General features: G+C 39.1%; 1 protein-coding gene across 1 annotated transcript in view; it reads left to right on the top strand.

The window, feature by feature from the left end:
• Positions 1 to 23,490, top strand: part of SLC26A4 (solute carrier family 26 (anion exchanger), member 4) — a 23,726-nt gene extending 236 nt beyond the window's left edge. The window contains exons 2-20 of the mRNA XM_010580869.1: positions 319 to 458; positions 2,645 to 2,755; positions 4,328 to 4,518; positions 5,006 to 5,170; positions 7,739 to 7,891; positions 8,003 to 8,085; positions 9,042 to 9,189; positions 11,615 to 11,728; positions 12,514 to 12,591; positions 12,795 to 12,890; positions 14,353 to 14,459; positions 15,813 to 15,882; positions 16,211 to 16,303; positions 16,412 to 16,507; positions 18,331 to 18,561; positions 20,041 to 20,095; positions 20,424 to 20,569; positions 21,741 to 21,824; positions 23,467 to 23,490. Coding sequence (XP_010579171.1) covers positions 319 to 458; positions 2,645 to 2,755; positions 4,328 to 4,518; positions 5,006 to 5,170; positions 7,739 to 7,891; positions 8,003 to 8,085; positions 9,042 to 9,189; positions 11,615 to 11,728; positions 12,514 to 12,591; positions 12,795 to 12,890; positions 14,353 to 14,459; positions 15,813 to 15,882; positions 16,211 to 16,303; positions 16,412 to 16,507; positions 18,331 to 18,561; positions 20,041 to 20,095; positions 20,424 to 20,569; positions 21,741 to 21,824; positions 23,467 to 23,490 — 2,185 coding nt within the window. The remainder of the gene's footprint in view (positions 1 to 318; positions 459 to 2,644; positions 2,756 to 4,327; positions 4,519 to 5,005; positions 5,171 to 7,738; positions 7,892 to 8,002; positions 8,086 to 9,041; positions 9,190 to 11,614; positions 11,729 to 12,513; positions 12,592 to 12,794; positions 12,891 to 14,352; positions 14,460 to 15,812; positions 15,883 to 16,210; positions 16,304 to 16,411; positions 16,508 to 18,330; positions 18,562 to 20,040; positions 20,096 to 20,423; positions 20,570 to 21,740; positions 21,825 to 23,466) is intronic.
• Positions 23,491 to 24,117: the final 627 nt, after the last annotated feature.

Raw genomic sequence — 24,117 nt, 5'->3', positions numbered from 1 at the left:
GCCGGGGGACGCGCCGTGCCGGCGAACTCCGGCCCGCCGAGGGGTGAAGGGGCCCGACCAACGCGGGTCTCTCGACGGACCGCTCTTCGCTTCCCTGCCTGCCAAAGCGCGTGGAGGCGAGGCAGCCGCCCGCGGGCTGCTTGCTGCGGGAGGCAGCGCTGCGGACCCGGTTCGTGCCCCATCCCTGGCTGGAAGGCACGGCCGCGGCAGCCCCTGCCTCGAAACGTGCGTCGCCCCGGCTCTCTGGCGGCTGGGGGTTGCTGGGGGCTTCCCGGTTGCAGCCCCGCGGGGTGCGTTCATCGCTTGGGTTTTTTGCAGGTGTTCGAGAAAAAGGGCCTTTCAGATTGCCAGGTCCTTTCTGCCCATCCTGGAGTGGCTGCCCAACTACCGGGTGAAAGAGTGGCTGATCAGCGATGTCATCTCGGGGGTCAGCACCGGCCTCGTCGCCACCCTGCAAGGTAAAGCCGGGCACGTCGGCCCTCCGTGCTGGGGGGCGGTCCTGTGAGGGAGCCGGCCGAACACAGGGGTGTTTTGCAGATGGAATTACAAATCTGAGACTTGTTACTGAATACTAGATATTAGGTATTATTTTGCGATAAATAATTGATGGCTTCGATTTATTCCTTTTTTCTCTGCTTGGCTAGGAGATTTAACTTCCTTTGACGTGCTGTCAAGATGTGCTTAGCTTTTTTCCCAAGACTTTTACTCAAGGAGTATTCGTTTTTATGTTTAAAATTTTAAGTACATTGTGATAAATCAGATAGGCCATGTGGTCTTATTTCTCTTTCTTGGTTATCTGAGCCTATAGCTCTCCTGCAGCTGCCTACAAAAATCTAGTTATTGCCCCAAAATCATGCAACCCTGATATCTACTCACCTTTAGAATTCGGCCCGTAAGGTTGCTCCGATATCTGCAGAAAACAACTCTCAAGGAAGTGGCAACATATTCACATTAACAGAATTTATAAACTTGATGGATATTTACAGTATGTGGCTTGAAATATCAAATTTTCCTTATTTCCTTATTCCTTTTACTAGGAAGGCATTCAGCAGATGAAGAAATAGAAGTGTGGTAGAAATAAGCAGAAATTAATTAAAATAGGCTAGTTAAGGGAGACTTAAAGGGCAGAACCATTCTGCCCGAGGCAGCTGATAAGGTCCACTTTCAAAGACAAGACTAGCTGTAACCCTGACACGATCCAGCACATTCATTTCTTTCATCTCAATAATATTCTTACACTATTTTCACAATTTTTCAGAACTGGGGGAGGTTAAGCTGGCTGTGTCAAGCCCACATTTTCCTTCAGTGGAAATTAAGTGCTTGCACAAGGGGGCAAAGACTCACATTGGGAACAAAGAAAACAGTTTACACATTCCCAGTTAGCCGCAAGTATTCCCTACTACTGCCTGTTCCCTTGGAGTGTGCTAAGAAGGCACAGACTGGTAGCAAAAAAACGTTACAGACTTCTGCCCCAGGCAGAGGGTGACCTAAGAAATAATGAAGTGACTTGTCCACAGCCCCGCAGAGAGTCTGTGTCAGAGCTGGAAGATCTCTGCCGAAGGTGGTGCCACAGTTGCAGGACTCCCCTGCCTTTTAAAATGAACTGCGCTAGGTGGGCCTTTCATATGACTTATTACAGCTATTATGCTCTTACTGTAACCACCTCATGTATTTTTTCACAGTGGGGCTGATTTTCTCACAATTAGATTCCACTTGTAGAACTGATTTCTGAAATACACTGTTTGGTCTCCCACCTAGGTATTAAAAAAAAAAAATTAAAAAACCCCAAATTAGTGCAAATCTAAATCTAGCTGTAATTTAAAAAAACTATAATAATTCTGAAATTCTAAATCATGTAATACAGGGAAAATTGGCCAAAATGTTTGCCAGAAAAGAGGCTTCTGGCATCTTCAAGTCCCTGCAGTCCCTAACTCCCAGCAACTGTGTGTGTTGCTTGCAGTCCTCCCACCAGTCACAGTAGTATGACCAGGACTTCGTTTTGAGCTCTGATAGGTTTTTGCGGTATCTTTGAAGGAGAATACTACACCCTGCAGTGGGACCTAACCGGGATATGATACTGAAGGCAACTTTTTTTTTTCATTGTTTGTTGGATTTGACAGCTTGAACAGGTATATAAAGGAAGACGATGATAAGGGTCAAAACTGAAATTTGTGTGATTTACTTTTGGTTTTTAAGTTTTTAAGCTGATACTGGAAAAAAAAGTGGCCTGATTTTCAGAAGGGCTGAACATACTGAAGCATATTTGTAGTGCAATAATTCAGAGTCTGTGCTTGAAATTTCTGTCTGTAACTAGAACACTTCACATATCATTCTTTTCTTTCAAGGAGCAGACCATTCACTCTTGCAACAGTGTTCCCCCACTTCACATCTGAGCCTTTTTTGTGCTGCCTGTACAAATATAGGAACATCTTTCAGTACTTACTCATCCAGCTACCAGTGTGGGATATACAATCATTTACAGTCATTGATACTTACATATGTGCCTGCAACTGATTTACAGACAAAACACGTTCTAAATTGTATCTGGACAAAAGGAGTAAATCTTTCTGAAAGTCTGTTCTAGACAAGATATTAGTTTGCTGAGAGATTTTAAATCTGATGTTTTGATGATCTATCATTTCAGGTTTGGCATATGCTTTGCTGGTTGCAGTTCCTGTTGGATATGGTCTCTATTCTGCCTTTTTTCCCATCCTGACATACTTTTTCCTGGGAACTTCAAGGCACATCTCAGTTGGTAACTGCATGTGTTCAAATTACAGTGAATTACCTATTACAAAATGTTAATCCTCACTGTGAACATTCATATTTCATACAAGATAACTACTTTCTGAACCAAACTGGTTGTGCTGAATATTAATATTGGTGGGTCTGAGGGACTGAAGGCTTACTTATTTTCTGTACAGGCAATTGTGCATAATAGCTAACTTCAGTTGTGCCCATGCGTGCTTTTTGCTTGCATTTATGCTGAACTTTAAATCTTGTCTTTGGCTACACTCTATGCAAGAAATTACAAGATCAAGGCCTCAGTAGGCATTATGAACAGACATTTTGTCTATCACCTAAAGCTCAAGATGGCTAAAACGGAGCTCTTTTAGTCTTCTCTACAAGCCTTCCTTGCTGCATCCTTTTTTTGATCACTGTGGACAATATCATCTTCTTGCCTGTCGCTGAGACCCAGAACCTGTGTGTGCACTCCAGCCTCGCTCTAGGTCCTCACATCAAGGCTATGGGTAAACCTTGTTGATTCTTTCTGAATACTTTCTTTAAAATATGGGGTTTATTTCCTGTCAGTTCTCATATTTAAAATTCATGTTACAGCTTGATCACTGAAGTTTCTTTTTCTCCATTCAAACCAAATACTGTCTTTCCTTGTTCATATCTACTGAGACTAGACTGTTTTCCCCTCCCAAAACTTTGGCATAATATTACGCTTTTTCATCAGCTTTCTTCTCTGCTGCATCAAATACTTCTGTATGTTCTCCCCACTTTGTTAGCCTCTTCTTCTCCTACCTATCAGCTCACATTGCTATCCAGGTCTGAGTTGTCACCTCTGCTTATGTTGCCATTCCTACTTTCTACATTATCAAATGCTCCTTTTTATGCTTTCTCCAATACTCTTACTCATGAGGTGTCCTCTAAGGTATCTGTAAAATTAACTTATCCTTCAAGATATTTCATGACGTTTTCCTTTTCTGCAACAATTTTAGTAAATAACTGCAACAAATGCGATTACTTTTAGATTGTGTGTTGCTGACACAATGATCACTTACTTTCTCTGTATCTTGCCCAAAGTATAGTTTCAGTCATCTTTAGCCAATGTAATACCACACTACTGCCCAAAGATGTGGTCCTACCCCTTGGTGCATGTTCCTGCCACCACCGTGGTATTGAGATTCCTAACCATGCAGCTAAGTGGCAATCTGGATCAGCTGCAAACTAACCATGACCAAAAAAAAAAAAAAAAAAAGTTGCTTTCAGCTGAATCAGTGCTCTGTTTTGTCTGGTTGTGGTGCTGATACAATGAAGATGGTTGGAACATGTTGCCCCTTTTGGCCTTGGTACAGCTCTGAATTGGCTTAAGCAAAGCATGAAACTGCACCTGTGTGTAGGACGTAAGTTATTTAAGGAAGGAGTTCTATCTTTGTGTCATGTTTGCAGTGCCTGTGGCTCCTGGCCCCCTAATAATACTAGTGTACCTCAGTTAAAATATTAAATTGATTTTCTGATTCAGAGTTTGCTTGTCTAGTCTGATAAATGCTTCTTTTTGATCTATATTAAACTTCAGTGTTTCTGTTTGTCATTACAGGTCCATTCCCTGTAGTCAGTTTGATGGTGGGATCTGTTGTATTGAGCATGGCCCCTGATGATAATTTTCTCATAGATGGTGGTAATGCTACAGGGACTAATGGTACTGGGACACTGATAGACACTGAATCCAGAGATGCGCAGAGAGTGCTGATTGCTAGTACCCTCACATTTCTGGTTGGAATTTTACAGGTAAAATAGTTGGCTTGAAGACACAAGGTTGATGTTGCTTTAATTTTAATGGGAAAACATACGGCATGGAAATAAATCCTAGGGCAGTAAGACATTTTCCTGTAGTAAAACACAAAAATGAAGGAAAGTAATCTCAAACTCTGAAGAGCTTTTGGGGGATTATCCCTCTTATCCTGGGCAGAGTCTGTGGCAGCGTGACTGGGAGCACAGACAACAGAAGACTAGCCCTGTGATTGCAGACCAAGAGACCTGCATGAAACTAAGTGCTAATGGTGCATATCCTGGAGCATCCTTTCACATGTTTTTTCAGGTCTCCTTTATTTCCTTGGATGGCATGATATTAAGCTACACTAGGCTGCAATGGGGGAAGATGGTCCTAAGACTCTGTATAAACAAAGAGAAAAGAAAAAAGCATAAGAAATCACCAAATAAAAGTGTACCTTTCTGTTGTTTAGCAAGCTATTATTCTTCTTCATGATTTTTCCAGGTAATATTTGGAGTCCTTCAGATTGGTTTCATTGTGAGGTACCTTGCAGATCCACTAGTTGGGGGATTCACAACTGCAGCTGCTTTTCAAGTGCTTGTGTCACAATTGAAAATAGTCCTAAATGTTTCAACTAAAAACTATAATGGTGTCCTTTCCATAATATATGTAAGTATGCCCTTCTAATCTGTTTTGGGTCTATGCCAGAATTTTTATATAATTGTTTATCTTCTGCTTCCATTTCATACAGGAATGGTTCATAGATGTATGTTGCTAAGTATAGGGCATTAATTTAGTTCCCACTCAAATGAAGATCTGCAGCTGTTAATTTATAGCTGTGGGGCTCTTAAGTAGCTGCTTTCAGGGTTCCCTAGACAGAAAGTCTAATTGCCATCTTGAAGTCTTTCAGCAGAGCAGTTTTTTACATAAAGTTTAAATGTAGTTTTCCAGCAAAACAGTTCTTCTCTAGGTTGTTACTTTCTGTCCCACCCCTTGCTTTCTGGCTTATTGTGAAGGATGTTTCATCATTTCTTAACGCTGTCACATCCCTCTTTACTCTTAAACCAGCAGGTCATTCTGGTAAAGGGCATCATTCTCCATTCCACACTGTAGCCATACTTGTGAATACCCAAAGAAGGGTGTAGATTCCCACCCTGCAGCCAGGTACCTACTGCTTAGCTAATGTGAGGCTAAATGTTGCTGTCACAACTCCATTTGTTGGTCTTAGAGAAAACGATCAAATGGAGAAATGTCTTGGCCGGATTACAGAAATACTGAATTCCTAGAGATCTCATATTACGGAATAGTCTCCTTCCCCAGGAAAATTGTTGAGAGTTTTGTCACTGACTTCAGCATGAAGCTATTCAGGTTTATAGTATTTAAGATCTTCCATAGCACTTCACATCAGAATAACAGATTTCTAAAAGAGGCTGGTTTAGACAAAAAAATGTATTTACAGATCTTACATGCCAGTTCAGGCAACCAGACTAGCAAAAACACATTAGACATCTAGATTAGCAATAATAGGATGAATATAACTACAATCAGCAAGGTAAAATTTAGAAAAAAAAAAATCTGATGGACTATTTGGAAAAAAAAAAAAAGGTATTATGTTCTGGGACTTTTCAGAACTAATGAAAACTCTTTCCCTCAGAACAAGCAAAATTAGATGAGAAAAAGTACTATCTAATAGACCTTAGAGCATACCTGGCAGGGTGATGGACTCATTAATCCAGCAGGTTTTCTATCTAAATTTTTTATGTTTATTGAAGGGTAGTACATTTAGTAGAAAGTATTTCTGAAAAGGAATTACATGGTTCTTCCAGCTCCTGCAAGTCCGAGTGGAATGCTTTTTAAGTTAAAGCTCAAAGCTTCTGTGTTCTTACAGGTATGCCAAGTCAATGTGTTCGCAGATGTGTGTAGAGCAAAGAAATTGTGATTTCTGGTCTGCTCAACCAGTGACTTGCTGCGTCAGCTTCAGCAAATTTGGACTTGCTTCAGAAGTGGTGTTTAAAAAACTGCAACACTAAGCATCCAACATTAGCAGAATTCACAACCTGAAGTTAGGAAGTTACTGTTGCCCTGTGAAGTGGGGCAGTGCGAGAGATGGTCAGTAAGAATGGGGTCCATGGTAAGCGGTACAACAGGCAAGAAATGGCTTCAGTCACCTGAAGAAAGGCATCTGATTCAGTGTTTCAGGAAGGCTTCTTCTTTAGCTTAGAAAACATAGCTGATTAAGCACTCAGATGTTTTATTTCAAAACCAGAGTCTTTTCAGAATGGTAGTAGTGGTACTGCTGCTGCAACCCTCCCCTTGCCTTTAAACTGACAGCTCAATATCTGGGAAGCTTACCAGGATGCAAGAAGTCTGTTTCTAACCTCTTTTCTACCAGATCATTCTGTTAAAGCTGCTTCACTATGCATGGAATAATTAAATTTTCTTGGAGACAGCGGGCAAGTGAGTATTGCCCTGATGCTCAGGAGGAGGATGGAGGAGTATTTGTAGCTTTTCTGTAATCAGCCCTTCGTGTTTTCTCTGTACACTTGTTTGCAACAAACAATAGGACCAAGCAAGGGCATAGCAAGGGTAGAGAAGGGACCTGCCTATTGCAGCCCCGTTGTGAGAGTCCTCCAGCCTGGGACTGAACTGTGCTGGGAGGGTTAATGTACCATAAGGTGAGGTTTAGTGAATGCTTTTCTCAAGTGTAGGATTCTCCACAGCCTGGCAGGACCCACATGTTCATATGCATTCTATGGATGTCGACAGTGGAGATAGGAAACACGTAATCCACAGACCATATGTACTAGGCACGTAGTGAACCACAGTTTTGCCCGTGGGTCTGCTAGCTGTCTTTTGAATAGAAAAATTAGGATCTCCCTTACTATTCAAAGTGAGGAAGCTATAGATCTTCCTTCCTTGCTCCAAGAACAGGTAGAGGTAGAACACAGGTAGGGGTTTAGCACTTCTTACTTAGTGTTAATTTCCTAAAATTCGGGAAGCGGAAGCCCCCTGTGTGTCAATTCTTGGAGTTATGCTTTTTCAGTTAAATTCACCATTAAATCCATTCACTGATTCTGTAGCACGCTGACAGTACAGTATCCTCGGGCTCCTCCAGGCCTCAGCAAGCAAGTAACTCTGCCTCCTGCAAAACCCTGTGCATCTGGATCTTCTCATGAGTATTTTCACATTCTTCAAGTGGACACGGGCATGTTTTATGTTGTCATTTTTATTTTTCAGACTCTTATTGAAACATTTGAAAAAATTGGTACCACCAACATTGCAGATCTTACTGCTGGACTCCTCACCATTTTTGTCTGCATGGTAGTTAAAGAAATAAACGATCGGTTCAAACACAAGATACCTATACCTATACCAATAGAAGTTATTGTGGTAAGCAAAGGAGCATAATAAAAATGGATAACAGATAAAATAGATGGTACTAGCTACAGGAAGACAAGAACTCTTTTTAAGTATTAAAACTGCTGTTTTATTTTATTACAGACAATAGTAGCCACTGGCATTTCATATGCTGCTGACTTGGAAAAAAAATACAATGCAGGCATTGTTAAGAGCATTCCAAGAGGGTGAGTGCTTTTGTTTTCTGGGAAATAGGTATTTTTTTAATTGGCTAAAAATGACAGTGGTAAGAGAAAAGACATAAAAGATATTGAGAGCTGTAACCTGAGTTTAGAACTCAGAGCTGGAGACTTCTGAAGTTTACTTCTGGCTCTGTCAATTATGCCATCTAAATATGATGCCTAGCTTTCCTTCATCCATAAAATGGGCTTAGGAACATCTACCTGATTCATGAAGTTCATCTGAGAATTAATTGCTTCATGCTCTTGAAGTGAATATATGAATATGGAAAATGTAAAAAAAAAAAAATTAAAGGATTTTTAATAATGAAATTCTGTATAGATTTAAGTTCTGTAGACCTGACTTATCCCACTGTGGTTCATATTCATGCCACAACTGTTATCCCAATCAGTCTTGTCACTTCCATAGTCATAGAAGCAAGGATGTTGAGGATTACACTGGTAGAGACTTTCACTTGAAAGATTCAGAGCACTTCACAGTAGTAACCTTCACATTCCATTTGGTATTCAGGGCTTGATTAATTAAAATTTGTGGAAACACAGTAGGGGATAAAATGTTTTTGAGATCTTCTGAAGAAGTATGTTAACAATAGTATGAAGTGTCATTAACATATTTATGTAATTCATTATACTATTCAATACATCCTTTATTCAATGCTTCAAAAAATGTACTTTTTCACTTTGCTATCATAAGGCCAAATCTCAGTCATGCTGAGAACAATGGGAGCTTTGTTGCTGACTAATAGCATCAGGATTTGGGCTATGGTGAGCTAGATAAGCATGTTCTGTATGTCAATGGCCTGTTTCCACCTTTTTATTAACTTGAAACATTACACTTCACATTATGAGCAACCTGTATGCCTCCACCTCAAACTCCTTGACAATTCTAGTAAGAACAGAATTTGATCAAAGTTGATAACACTAATATATTTTCTAAATGCTAGATTTTTGCCTCCTGAACCTCCAGATGTCAGCCTGTTTTCCCAGATGATAGCAGCCTCCTTTTCCATTGCTATTGTTGCTTATGCTATTGCTGTATCTGTGGGGAAAGTATATGCAACCAAGTATGATTATGCTATTGATGGAAACCAGGTATGTATAACCAAAATAGTTTATAAACATAGTGAATTTAAGTTCTGTTTCATGTTGACTTATGTAGCCAAATGAAAGAAATGTCATTCACATACATTTTTCAGACTAAAGTTGAAGTCTGACAGGAGAAATTCTTTCAGCTTTGAAAAGAAATAGCTGAAGTGGCCATATATTACCTGACAATTTTACTACATAGAGATGAGCCAGATATGCTCTATCTTCAGTGTGGGTTTTTCATACTAATTAATTCCTTCTGTATTGCTTTAGTGACTGCAGTAGCTCTGGAAAGATAATTAAAGCTAAGCACTGTATAGGGGAATTTTCTGGTGATGTCAAGTTGACATGGCCAGCTTTAGCAACCTGCTTTCCATTTCTATTTGTAAGGCATATTTTGAGGTGAGTTGCTGGGGGGGCGTGGGGCGTGAGGGGAGGCAATGTCAAGCTAAGAAGCTGTTCTGGACAGCTTTATTTAGGCTTAGTCTACATGCAGGATTTCAGTTAAGGCATGATTTTATTCCTACAGAATAAATTGTTGTACTTCTCAGCACAACAGCAGTTACATCAATATAAATATACTTGGAACTGTATAGCTAAGTCCTGCAGCTTCACAAAAGTAAATGCCCACCAGCATATGAATATACTTGAATAACTGTCTGCACCAAATGGCTGAATTGTTTTAACCATTGGTTTCTAAAGGCACATAGCTAGAATGTTACATGAGCTATGTATGCATTGACAAGCTCTTAAAGAATTCCTGCAGTTGTTCAGTGTCTTCACGGGGGGTTATGTGGCTTGCCCATGGGCGTGGGAGAAGAATGTCAGAAAGCTTCCTTGTCCTGCATCTATGCTAATTTTGAATTTTATCCTTTGAACATATGAGAAAATGCACTCACTACAATAAATAGATAAGCTATTTTAAGATATTTTATTACTAATGGATTACATAAAGTTTGATTTTGGAAACACTGTTTTGCAGTATGTAACAAAATTATATTTCTGAACATGCCAGTCACTTTACAATACACAGAGTTCATATCTGGTAACACTTTGATTTAAAGTTGCCTAAAATGCATTGACTTTCAGTTTAATAAATCTGAATGAATAATACATATTCCTGGAAGTGCTGTTTATGCTGTTCCTTTGTTGAATATGCTATTCTGCCAGCACTGATGTGCTTCAAAGATACTAATTAAATATTGTAGTAATAGAATTACTGTCTGTAAAAGCAAAGTGCCTTCCTTTCAATACTATGCTATGAATTTTACACATAGCAAAGGTTCAATACAGCCATGAATGATGGACACATTTTTTACTTGAACTGGAGAAGTTAAAATAACATCATAAAAGCAGGTAGTAAAATAATTTTGAAGGATGGGTCCATACTATTATCTGCCAGTGTTTATTTTGTCTTCATATATTCATAGATTATTAAGACCTAAGAACAGTAGGAACCATACTTCCAACATTTTCTTGTGGAGTACAGCTGTTACACAGGAATAGGCATGAATCATCTAGGTCTGTTGTGTTAAAGAACCTGACTTTAAAATCCTGTCCTTGTAGCTGGAGCTTAAAGAAAAGCTTACAGGAAATTTCATTTTGGAGAAAAGAAGGGAGAGAGTCAAAATCAAATCTCAAATTATATTTTTAAAAATTTGCAGTGAGTGAAAAGTTCTTGTGTCTCTGTCAGCTTGGTGAAAACAATGTTTCTGTCAATTATATGGGGTTGCAGGCAGCTCCCAAATGCTTCATTTCCCAGCAGAGGAATGGCCCAGATCCCAGGACATAAAGCTCCAGGGTCCTTGTCACTTGAGCAGAACAACCAGCATCAGTAGGCGCCAGCATCTGTGACCCTGGGGCAAATCTATGAGAACGCTGCCTGGGACTCAGCATGAGTTCATTGGGATGTTCAGAGTGAGAAACTTCTGGCTCAACAAACTAGAAGTTTTCAGTGAAACTGTTTTATTGCAAAGTTCCTGATTAGTTCTACTAATAATACAATGCTTTGCATTAATTAAGGCTTGTCTAAACAGAGACTGTTGTACTGATTAAAAATATTTGTTTAGCTGATGATACTTGGGGGTTAAAATTATACTAGTCCCATTTCCTGATGCAATTATACCAGTATAATTGTTAGAAGTGTTAGGTTTGATAACATTGATGGAAATAAGCTTTAAATGTCTTTACACTAAGATGAGTATGTACAATTAGGGAGAGTATGCCAACTTCATTGTATTGGTTTCCAAACACAGGTAGTTACACTGGCACAAGAGGAATTTGTGTAAACATTTAACAGCTGTTATTAATCCATTTTCTCAATATTATTGTGCTACCTACATTATAAACTACTGTAGAAGCTATTGTTATTCTCCATTGCAAAATTGTCTTCAGGCATCTGTATTTACAGCATCATCTAATTATCTTTCAGGAATTTATTGCCTTTGGGTTCAGCAACATTTTTTCAGGTGCCTTTTCTTGTTTTGTTGCAACTACTGCTCTTTCACGGACTGCAGTCCAAGAAAGTACTGGTGGAAAGACTCAGGTAATGACCTCTTCTTACTAGTACTGTGCACAGGTAAATTTAATCTTGTATAGAGCACAGCTTTCACAATGGGATGAAAATAGCCCTAAAACGATTGTGTTGCTGGCATGTGGAAAGCCACAGGTATCTTAGCTAGCAGCTTGTGCTTTGGTAGTGAATAATTTTTATAGCTCTGCCAGAAGAGGGCAATCAAGTTTTACATAGCATGAGTTACGTTAGGGGCCAGAAATCCTTCAAACCTAATTCACCAGAACTTCATTCTCAGTTAAGGGACTGAGTTTGTCACAGTAGGAATTCAGGATGAGGGAGGAAATTGTCTTGCAGCTGTCTATTTGACATTTAAGCTCCCATGTGCTGGCCTGAGCAGCCCTGCTATTTGCCATTCATCTGACCATGTGCCATCTTTCTCATGCTGAGTAAGCTACTCTGTTTTACAGTACTACGGCTTTGCATTTTTTAGCAGTGGATAACTACAGGTTATCCAGCAGCCCCTTTTCCGGCTGATACACAGACTCTGCTCCTTTCATCTCTCCATGGAACGTAACCCCTCCAAGAGCTACTACCTTGCGTGCAGTTGTTTACACTACCTGCTTAATTGAATTCCCTCTGTGTTAGCTGAAGCGTATAATGATTGCCCATGTATGCCTAAACACAATGGCATTTTAGCAGGTCTTCTTGTTCCTAAAGAAATGTAATGTGCAACTACTTGTACATTTTTCTTTGTAATCCTAGAAACATAAGATAGAGTCTTAATAACTTCATTTCCTATAAACTGTTCTTCGCAGGTTGCTGGTATAATCTCAGCTGGGATTGTTTTGATTTCCATTGTTGCCCTGGGGAAATTGCTAGAGCCCTTACAAAAGGTACCGTACTTGTCCTCTGCAGCACAGCCACCAGCACCAATCAGATCCAAATGCTCAACTTTGATGGGCCGAATTAATAGCTCTGTTTAAACTATGGTGACTGATACCAGATGAGGCTCTGGTTTATAGTGTATAATGTTGAGTGCTATCTTAGTATGCATCTTGGCTTCTGAATAACACTTTTCCATCATTTTTCTTCATAGTCTGTGTTGGCAGCTGTAGTCGTAGCTAACTTGAAAGGGATGTTCATGCAAGTGTTTGATGTTCCCCGTCTGTGGAGACAGAATAAAGTGGATGCTGTAAGTAACTGAATTTTTTCTTTTCTCCTGAATGTTTTTGGCTGGTTTTCTTTTTGCCTTTTAATGCCATCCAGGTTTCTCTTAATTATCATATAAACAGAATTTTGTAGGGTTAACATCAGAAAACTTTAATGTGCGTCCTCAAAATGCACGTGCCATGAGGCCAGTTAAAAATTCCCTGGTTTAGAGTTTTACATGGTATTCTGCTTATCTTCTTTATTCCCTATACCCCACAGTAAGGGTGCCAATCAGGGTATTCCTGTGCAGTGATGACTCCTTCATAGCAATTACCATAGTTTACAGCAATCTTGTGTTGAGATGGCTTGAAAATCAGAATAAAGATGGCCTGTTGCCACCCTTACCATTCTGCTTTTATCTTTTGTACAGTTTAAATGGGTCAGAAAAGCCAACCTTTTCTTAATTCATGTACATATATTTATGTTGTTACCACATTAGCATCCCATTTGCCTGGATAATCTCAGGTAGTCCTCAGAAAAATATGTTTTCTTGTTGTAGCAAGACTAATCCAAGCTAGAATGTGGATACATTTAGCATGCTAAGGGATATGTGAGCAGGCTTTTCTTGCAAACCACTATAACCATATCTCAGGGTACTTGCTCACACCTCCCCCTTTTTTCTCTGTGGAATAGATCTTCAGTGTGGCTATTGGGGCAGGAGAAGATTGTATGGAAAGTATTTTCTCCATGCAGTCCTTACTATGCTTAGATTTTACAGTGTGTGTCATTGGGCAGTACCTGCCTTAGGTAGATTTGAAATTTTTTAGTCAATTGTTTACTAGTTCTCTTTATAGGTAAAAGATCCCACTGGCTTCAGTGAGAAGTGCAGGCACTCAGCTTTTTGAAAGATTGGGTCCACTGGGTGTTCTGCCTGGGCAGTGACGTAGGGAGGAACTGAGGACCCCACTTCAACTGTTCTGCCTGAGTATTCAGTGGAGACTTTAGAGAGTGCCATCAGCCTGCTAATATGAAATACCTCTCTGCAACAGTTCTGGTTCTTAGATATCACTGAGGAGCCCCCTTCCCTCTCTATATGTCTGCAGGTGGGGCATCTTACAGTATTTTACATCTTGGGAAAATAAATTCTTTCCAAATTCTAAAGAAAGATTAATAAAGACTGCCACCATCAGAAAGAAGAAAAAGCAATGGTTAACTGCATGTCCTTCAATTTCACCAAAGTAACTGGATCCTTGAAAAATGTTGTTATGTTAAAAAAAATTATTTCCTAAAAAGCTAACTATGCCTAATAAGATAGTGGTTGATAGAAGCATCCTGGAGGAAGAGGAAGACTTTTGTATGGAAGTCAGCTAATTACTAGTGTGCTATGATCATCTCCAAAGTTAAATTCTTCTGCTATTCATATTGTCTGGTCTAGTGATTCCTTAGCATGACCAGGAGTTACATGTTATAATTAAGAGACTTTACATTTGTTATTTCCTCTCCAGATGATCTGGGTTTTTACGTGTGTAGCATCCATCATTCTGGGACTTGATTTGGGATTACTTGCTGGCCTTTTGTTTGGATTGCTGACAGTTGTGCTGAGAGTTCAGTTGTAAGTAACACAGAATCACAAATAATTGTTAGTATTATACCATGAAAAAAGAAGAAAATATGCTGAAAAGCAAGATGAATTGTGGCAGAAAATCTGCTTGGGTTTACAAAAATTTTGAAATGGAAAAAATCTATTCTTTAGAACAAAACACTGTTTGTGTGCTATCATTTAATTACACTGATAAAAGAGAAGCTGCGTTATTTTATCAGTATTTATTCTGTATCATATTGGGTAATGTGGTGGTACTTAGCCGTATGTTATTTATGCACCCACATAGCTGAGGTCTGGAAAGGGAGAGGAACATTTCAGATCAAATATAAAAAGATGTATGAATGGCTTCTGTAATTAAGTGATCCTTATAGTAACTGTTAACATGTAATACTACAACAGTATGTTGCACATGCCAATAACCTTTTCACTTATTGCTTATACAAGACTGAGTGTATGCCTGTGCAAGGAGAGGAAGAGAAACCATGAGAGTAAGACAAAATTTTGTGCTTGTGGCTGATTTATTGCTGTTCAAGAACATATGGTAGTGGAAAGGTGAGAAAAGGTGGCTTTGCAGAATCTTATTTGGCCATCTTGTTACTTTTCATTGATCTTTTCTCTGAAAATACAACATAACTCCTTTCCTTCAGCCTGGAGTACAGAGAGTATGGTTACTAGCAATACCAAAGGATAGTTCCACTGTCAGCAAATGCATAAAAATAAAGCCTTGCAAAATTTATTACAGAATAGTAAATTATGAAAAATGGAATTTTTAGAGCCTCAGAAAACAATCCCAAATTCAACTCAGGTATGTGAAATCAAAATACAAAAGGAAGGTGAGGCTTTACAAACTTCAAAACAATTTGTTTCAACTGTTCAAAATATATCTGGAAACTGCAAAATATATTGGTTTTGTTATTGACTGAAATAAAAATTAAAAGGGTTGGACAAAAAGTTTTACATAATCTGAAAAGAATGTAAATGTATTGTTTCAGTTGATTTGAAACAAAAAAAGTGATCTAATTTTTTCAGAGTCAAAAAAATTTTTTTTCATTCAAACCAAACTAATCTGCCTTTAAAACATTTTTCTGGTTTGGGAAACAAATGGAACAAGTTATTCATTCAGCTCTACATAAAAATGGTGCGGCAAGTAGGCTGAGACCAAAGTACCTTGTCTTTAAAAAGGACCATTCACTACAAATCAGAAAAAGACACAAACAACACACTTGCAATGAGGCTATTAGTTTGGCAGAAGGGAGCAGACTACAAGAGTCTATGACAGTTTATATGCAGCAATCCCTTCAATTCTGTGAATGCCTAAGTATGATTTTTACCTTCACTGAATTTTCTTTTTGCTTCTGTTAGTCCTTCATGGGGTGGCTTTGGAAACATTCCTGGCACAGACATCTACAAGAAAGTCAAGGACTACAAAAATGTAAGTAATTTCTGAGTTGTTTCCCTTCAGTCTACAAGCCAGTGTAAGACAAAGTTGTGCCTTGTAAATTGTGGACAATTTGAATTTGGAAGTGGAGTGCTCGAAGATAACAACTTTCAGCATTAAATTCTTCATCTTGATCCAGATGGTTGGTCCATATCGCATGCTGGGGCTGTAAGCTTCTAAAAACTGAATCACCTCAATTATCAGCAAAGATACGCCATTTTCTGTGAATTAGATACGTAGTTGAACTGTTGAAACAGTTAAACTGCTTCTTATTAGCCAAAATATGGTTGTTGCCGCTTAACCTTCTATTCTTTGGCAACAGGTTATAGAACCAGAAGGTGTGAAGATTCTCAAGTTTTCAAGTCCAATTTTTTATGCTAACATCGATGGACTGAAAAGCAGCCTCAAATCCACAGTAAGTGATATGTGATAGTTTTGGATGCTTCTTAACTGTCTTTTGAGTTTTCCTCAGAATTATATCTAGGTAAATTTATATAATTTAATTTTGATCCTTTTTCTGTAGGTGGGATTTGATGCAGTCAAGGTATATAATAAGAGACTCAAAGCACTGAGGAAGATACAAAAGCTAATCAAGAAGGGGAAGTTAAAAGCTACTAAGGTAAAGCATTCTATTTCTTTCTATTCTTTCTCAAAGGATTACTGTTAGAACTTACTACTTTAGCCTTAATTATGAGTTCCTCTATACTCATCTTCAAAATCAAGATGGAAAAGTGTGATTTATTACTATGGTAGGAAGTCTGGGACCTGCAGGAGACTTAGCAGAGCAGTACACCTATTGCCAAAGACCCCACAGATACAGACAGCTGTGCAGACATAGTGTTAACAGGAGTGGAAGCAAGAGATTCCCTGATCTTACCTTTACCCCTCACCACCTCAGATTGTCTCTGTGCAGTAAAAGTGCTGGCTCTTTCATGTGTACATGTTCCTATCATCCAGCTTCCTATGCAGAGGTGAGCTGTGTCAGTTGGCTGGTAGACATAGCCTTCCACATCCTCTTTAAAGAAAGCAACATACGTTCCTCTGAGTATGGAATGTACACTTCAATAATTAAATGCTTACAGGACTGGACAGGTATAGGCAACCTATTAAATCTCTAGAGCTGGAAGGTAGAAATGGGTTTCCTGTTGCCATTGCTCTCAGTGCAGGATGCAGTATTTCCTGTATATATTATAATTTACGATGCACTTAAATGCTCAGTTATGTGACATTCCAGCTTTTGACCTAGTCATTTTACCGTGTTATCATATATAGTAAATCTAATTCAAAGCTGAAAATATCAGTCTTAAATATCTCCTAGAAATAAAGCTATTGAGGGAGGGAGTAGCTCTGAGGTATTTAATTTTCCAGATAGTGGCCTTTTTGCAGGAAGATGCTCTTTTAACAAAGAAAAAAAGAGGAAAGCTGATACACTGCACAGAGGAGGAGGCAATTATGTGCTCTATCTTGTTTTTCTTTAAATTCTGGGATGCAGTATTGTGACCCAACTCTAAGGGGACAGACAGGTTCTTTTAGGGATCCTTGGCAGAATGATGATGACATTAAATTGTAGTTACAATTAAAGCTTTATTTTTCTTAACATGATTTTATGATTAGTATAGCACAGAATTTATGATTAGAACGGCATGGGATTTCTACAAACAGAATCAATGTAGTACAATTTATAAGTAGCGTAATACAGAATTTATAATACCATTTAACTTAAAGTTTCTAATCACCTAGACCCTAACTTAACTTATGGTTTTTAATCACCTGGACCCTCTGCAGATTGGGTCAGATCTTAATACACAGTTTGATGTATCAATATAACAATCATAATCTAGACTCAAAAATCATATAAAAGAAGACAACTCACTCACCCAGTCCTCAGAGGAAGCAGATGACAGTGGAGGCATCCCTGGCCACTGGCGGGTCACAGGTCTCACTGTCCAGCAGCAGTTCTGGTCCAAATTCCCCACTTAGGACTTGTAACTGCTTAATTTTATGGACGGTGCTCTGTGCACTGTTATGCTTCCCTGTTCTGTGATGGGGTCATCAACAACACCTGGTTGGCTGGATGCCTGGGACCTTAAAGGCTGGCAAGGGAGTAATCAGCCTGGCACACTGGAATCTTGAGGCTGGTAGGGAGGGAATGAAGAAATCTGTTTCATTTATCTACTTAGTTCACAGGACCTTCAAGGCCTGAGAGTGAGGGGAAAGGGAATGAATACGTGACCTGCTCGGTCACAGAGAATGGCTGCATGCCTTATAAATTGGCATTAGTTATGCTAACCACATTACCAGGGGCCGGGAGCAGGGGCTACGGTCACAAGTGTCGGTCTTGTTCATTCCTGAAACAGAAGTTATCACAGGGAAGTATTTTCTGTAACTCCAAAACTTTCTCCATGATTAAATGCTATCTTCCATATATTATCTGCACATTAGAATGGCATCATCAGTGAGCCTGGTATTAATAATGAAGCTTTTGAGACTGATGAGGACCCTGAAGACAACGAAGATCTTCAAGTTCCCACCAAAGAAGTAGAGATCCAGGTGGACTGGAATTCAGAACTCCCAGTCAAAGTAAACATCCCCAAGGTGCCCATCCACAGTCTCATTCTTGATTTTGGAGCAGTAACCTTCTTGGATATTGTAGCTGTGAGATCAATAAAAACGGTAAGAGCATTTTTTTCTGGCGCTCCATGAAAATGAAACTAGTCAGTAGTACCTAAATTGAGAGCTGTTAGCTGAAGTTAATTTCTGAAGTTTTAAAAGTCTGTTCCTGAAAAGTACCTTTAAAACTTACATAGCAAGAGGTAGAATATTGGGGTGTGCATACTTTATGTGGAAAAAAAAAATTAAAAAATGCATTAAAAGAACAATATGAAGGTTGCACAGTCAAGTACTCTAAAATTAGAACTGCAAAATGTGGTCCCCTTGTATGCATATGTTATGAAATATTTTAGTTATAGATTTTCTTTCCACATGCCTCCTGCTTTAATCTGGGCACAGGATGATGCTCACTCAACACAGAGGTAGTAAAAATTTCATCTTACCATCACTTCAGTCTTTAGCAACAAAATTTATTTATTCATTCCATATTATTTAAATTATGACAGAAGGAAGAATGATTAATTTCTTTATAGGGTTTTCTGTGGCTAATATCACTGCGCTTCATCAACATTCATTAATTCATCTTCAAACATCACACTATGTGCTAAGATAATATTCCTAGTTTAGGGAGAGGGAAATGAGGTGAAGAGATAAAGGCCAAGTATTTCCATTATTTTTTGGTGCCCTGTTACAAGTGTGGAGGACCAGATTGTGCAGTCTTTAGTCTTTTATGATACTTTGTATGTTCAGATTGCTGCTTTCACTAAGTTCATTTTGCAGTTGGTACTGCTTAGCCTCTCTATAAACCACATCTTAGATTACCCAGACTCTAGTTTATCAATGAACAGAACGGGATGGAATTAGCAATCACCTTTGAAAATACTAAGAGACTTGCCTGCCACCAGGGAGCCAGGGGTAGAATCCAGTCTCCCACCTTTTAACTAACTGAAGTACAAGAATGCTGTGTGCCTTGCTTCAGCCTTCTGCCTAGTTTCAGTTCAGTTCCAGCTTCTGACACAAAAGAGCTAGGGGGTCCACAGACATGATTCTTCCCATATGCAGCTTTTTCATCCAAGAACAGGTCCTTCTGGTGCACTGCATGAGGGAAAAAGTCTGTGTAAAAAAATTTGCATGTGCCAGTGAAAGATTGTATCATATCACACGTACATGGGGAGGAATAAAGTTTGCTCAGGCCCACGTGGTTCTCACTTGAAAATACATGATTATTCATATTATGAGATCAGAATGAGAACCTTAATAGGCAGCAATCTATATATGCGTAAAATTGATAGTTCCACTTACATAGCTGAAGATAGGCCACTTCGGCAGCCAGGTACTTAACTACTGGATCTTTACGTATAGCAGAGTATAGCAGTTCCTTATTTATGATGAATAAACAAAATATACAATTTGGAATGAAAACACTCAGAAACAAATTAATTGTGTGTGTGTGCCTATACATTACACATATAGAAATATATGTATTTTCTCCTTACAGGCTTTATTTATTTATGTCCTTGTTACAAACTTTTATTTTTTTAGATAATTAGAGAGTTTGAGAGAATTGATGTGAGAGTATACTTTGCTTCATATCAAGGTAAACATCCAAATATTTCTACTACCACTCATGCAAAGAGTAAAATGAATATGAGAAGGGATGAGAAGGGATCTCTAGATGTGTCTGTGGGAGCATTTGTTCTAATAAAAATGTAAATTATCACACTGATAAACATGGTGGGCTGCAGTGGGACACAAGGAGTGGGGTTTAAAGGAAATATGGAAAGTAAAAGTCAAGACAAAGCTATGGTTGATTGACTTGATTTGGCTGTACGTTTGATTTCTGATAGTTGTAACCATGTATTTTGACACTTATTTCTTAAATTACTTCAAATTGTATTAACCTGTTACGACTTTCTTTTATTCAGACAACCTTATATCTCAACTGGAACGGAGTGCCTTCTTTGATGATATAGTCAGAAAAGACATATTCTTCTTGACTGTCCATGATGCTGTGCTCTACATAAGGAATCAAATGACATACAGTGACAACCAGGATCCCATCTTCGAGAAGGTAAGGATATCCAGTAGTACATTTCCCTTCCTTCTACCATCTAGCGTTCATTCTTGCAATTTCCATTACAGCATGGCACGTTTGAAAACTAGACATAGAGCTGTAGTACAAATTAAGGGAGAGTCTAGTAAATTGGACAGCTTCTGTAGTACCTAAATATCTTGCTAGATCAAAGGAAGGGTCTGTCGACCCCAGAGTCTTGTTAGTGAAAAGAACACGAGAAACAGGATATATGGAGAACACTTCATCCTAAGACACATTTTCTAGTTTCTGACCACTGGCAGCTTAAGAACTTCCTTAGCTGGAGGTTGCATGTGGACCATTATATTTAATTGTCGCAGAAGGAGTTCTCTTTGATGCAGCTGTCATACTCCTTTTGGAACCCCTTCACACTTTTTAGCTTGACACTATCTTGTGGCCATGGGTTCTGTAATTTTAAATGTGTTATATGACAAATATTTAATCCTGTTGGATTTCTGGATTTTAGCTGCAATGAATAATCATTCCTTGCTCCCTTTCCCAACACTGTTAATAATTTCATATACCTCTGATGAAAGCTGAAGAGTCCCATTCTACTTGGTGTGAGTGCGCGTGGAAGCTGTTCCATGCTAGTGTTCATTCCTACTGCCCTTCTCTGTGCATTTCCTAGTTGTATTCTGCGTTTTTTGAGATAACCAGAATACTCTGTAGTGTTTAAAGATGTGGACCCACATTAGAAAAATGGCCTTATATTTTCACCACAACTCCTTCCCTAGCAATTGCTATTATAGTATTATAAATAAAGAGTAATTAATATTGCTGTTAAATAACTAGGATGGAGCCCCTTTTTTTTTTTATAATTTTTGCTTACTACCCAGGATCTAGAAGTTTTGTCCTGTCTTATAGTAGAGATTAACATTTTGACAAAGCCGTACAGCAGTTTAGAAATCGAATCTGCTTTTATTGTTTTTACAAAGCCATAACTAGTCATACAAAGAGAGGCAGGACCAAAAGCTTTCCAACATGTAAGTTTCTCTCAGCTGAACTAAAGCAACAGCTTTGTCAAGGAACAGTGAACAACAGATTCCTGTGAGTTGTGGAAGTTATATTAAGGTAATTCAGAATAATAAATCAATTTCAATGATACAGACAACGTGTAACTCATCACATTTCTTAATTTCTTTCTACCAAGATTTCACTCATGCAGGAGTCTAAAGAACCCATAGAATTCACAGAAACAAGCCGTCCTGATGATGAACTTGATGTTCAGGAAGAGGTACGCACTTTGGAACTGATTGTGTCTATTACTTATGGAACACTGCTGGCTTTATTCCTTTGCCTGTAGCATTGAGTCATGCTGTGAGAGTATGGTGGCTGATCTGAGCCCTCAACAGTTTCCTTCTCCATAAATAAATACCCTTCTTGGGCACCTGGATGTCAGTGCTTAGTGGAAGAAGGCAAGGTCTTTTTGAGATGTAGTAGATTGTATGTGCACAAGCGTCTCCTGACCTCTGTCACTTTAGGACTACTTTTGCCTTACACAGGCAAAAGTCAGGTGCCTAAAAGAAGACGTGGTAGGGCTTGAAGCACCCAAGTCCAAAATTACCGTCAACTTTCGCCCTTCATTCCTCCTTTTAACACAGCAGGCATCTTTTTGCACAATGTAAACATTTTACAGGAAGCTGCAGCAAAGCAGTGTACTGAACATAACTAACACGCAACAACACAAGTCCATTAAAGCAATACCATGATATTTTGTATTTAGAAAATACTGCCAGAAAAGAAAGTAGCACTTACTGCTGAAAAAACAGTGCAGCACGCAGGTCACTTATTCAGAAAATAGAAGATTTGGCTAAATGCCCTTTTATTGCCTGAGATGAATTAAACTAGTGATGCATCAATACCTTGGAAGTATTACAACACTCCATGTAGGTAAAGGCATGATTATTATGTGTCCCTCCTACTGTGGTACTAGTCAGAACTCTGTTCTTAATTCCCTGTCTAAAATGGGGCAGTGGCCTGTGCTTGGTCTCTCTGCTTCAGCCACAGGAATGCTGTGACCCTCCTCTCTGTCATGCTCTAGCAAAATCCTGCAGCAAGGTTGCTGCACATGTGGGATGTAGAGGTCCCTGGAGGGAAGTTGATAAGGGGAGGTTGTGGCTGGGTGGAGGTTCTCAGCATCACTCTGCATTGTAGTTTCTACCATAGCATGAAGTCCTGTAGGAAAAGGTAAGGTCAGCTTGGAAGGCAGATTGGTGAGAGGAGAAACTGAGACCCTAAGCAAAAGCCTCTCAAACTTCATCAGGGCTTGGTAAGTAGATTGTGATACTTGGTACTCCTGATTCACCCCCTCCTTTTTTTGGTTGGTATGAATATTGCAAGAGACCCAAACATTACTCTTTATCACTGATATGGGGAGAAGCAATTCCTAATCCTCTGTTAAGTCACAGCACAGAAGGAGATGAAGGATTGAAAAAACTAGAAAGACACCATGACTGTAACAGAAGCATTTGGAAATGGCAGGCCAAAAAGACTTGAATTCTGATTTCTATTCACAGGATTGCTTAAATATTTGTATGATTGTCATTAAATAAGAAAAGAAGCCAGACACAGAACTACCAATCCAAGGTCAAAGAGTGTTCTGAGAGGTTTCTGTCCTCCACCCTTATTGGCATATTTTGAAGGTGAGAGCTAGTAACCTTCAGACCTGCAGCTTCCCAACTGAATTGTCCGATGCAGACACAAGTCAGAGGGACGCTACCTCAGAACAGTTACTTTCTCTGTACTTTCACTGATACCAGGTTGAACTTGGTAGTTTTTAGTTAACACATACACAAACATTTTATTTTTCCAAGCGGTGTGTACTCAGAACTAACCATGGCCTGTTTCTCTCCACCTTTTTAAAACCATTTCACTAGGCTATGCGCAGACTTGCTTCATGAAGATGGACTGCTGGTACTGTCTTACCTGTGAACTCACAGCAATATTTATGCACCGGTACTATATAAGCATTTTCTGCAATGAAACTAATCTTTGCACTTGAAGAAAACCCTGATTATTTGTCTGAATGATACAGATCTCTAGAAACCTCCAAATTTTAGCTAACGTTATCCTGGAAATACTCTGGACCTTGATTCAGCGAGCACTTTCCGGCATGATACATTGATTAAAAAAATCAGAAGACTGTTACAAAAGATGTGCTCAGTTTTGGGACTAGTCAGGCAGAAGGTGCATTACACTGTTTTATCAGTGCGTACAGGATGAGAAGCTGCTTTGTGGTCTGCCCAGAAAAGTCAAAGAGACCAAAATGTTTGGATGGCAAGCCGTTAGTTCTGTATTTGTACAATGCCTAGCGAGAGTGCAGGAGTTCTAGCCAGCCAAGGCTTTGCAATTCTAGACCATTAGGGTGAGCATACGTGCTGACTTATCTTGAAAAATGTATTGTGATCATTTTTTCCAAGCAATTCCTTAAATTGCTCCAGGTTGTTAGATAACTGAAATGGGTGACAGGTGAAACAGTCACATGAACAGCAAATGGCACTGAACTACTATAAAACTTTAAATAGGAC

This window comes from Haliaeetus leucocephalus, unplaced genomic scaffold (assembly GCF_000737465.1).
Source record: "Haliaeetus leucocephalus isolate CR32 unplaced genomic scaffold, Haliaeetus_leucocephalus-4.0 Scaffold751, whole genome shotgun sequence".
In the NCBI taxonomy this organism is placed as follows: Eukaryota; Metazoa; Chordata; class Aves; order Accipitriformes; family Accipitridae; genus Haliaeetus; species Haliaeetus leucocephalus.
The sequence above is the reverse complement of the archived record's forward strand: the minus strand, read 5'-3'. Positions and strand labels throughout refer to the sequence as shown.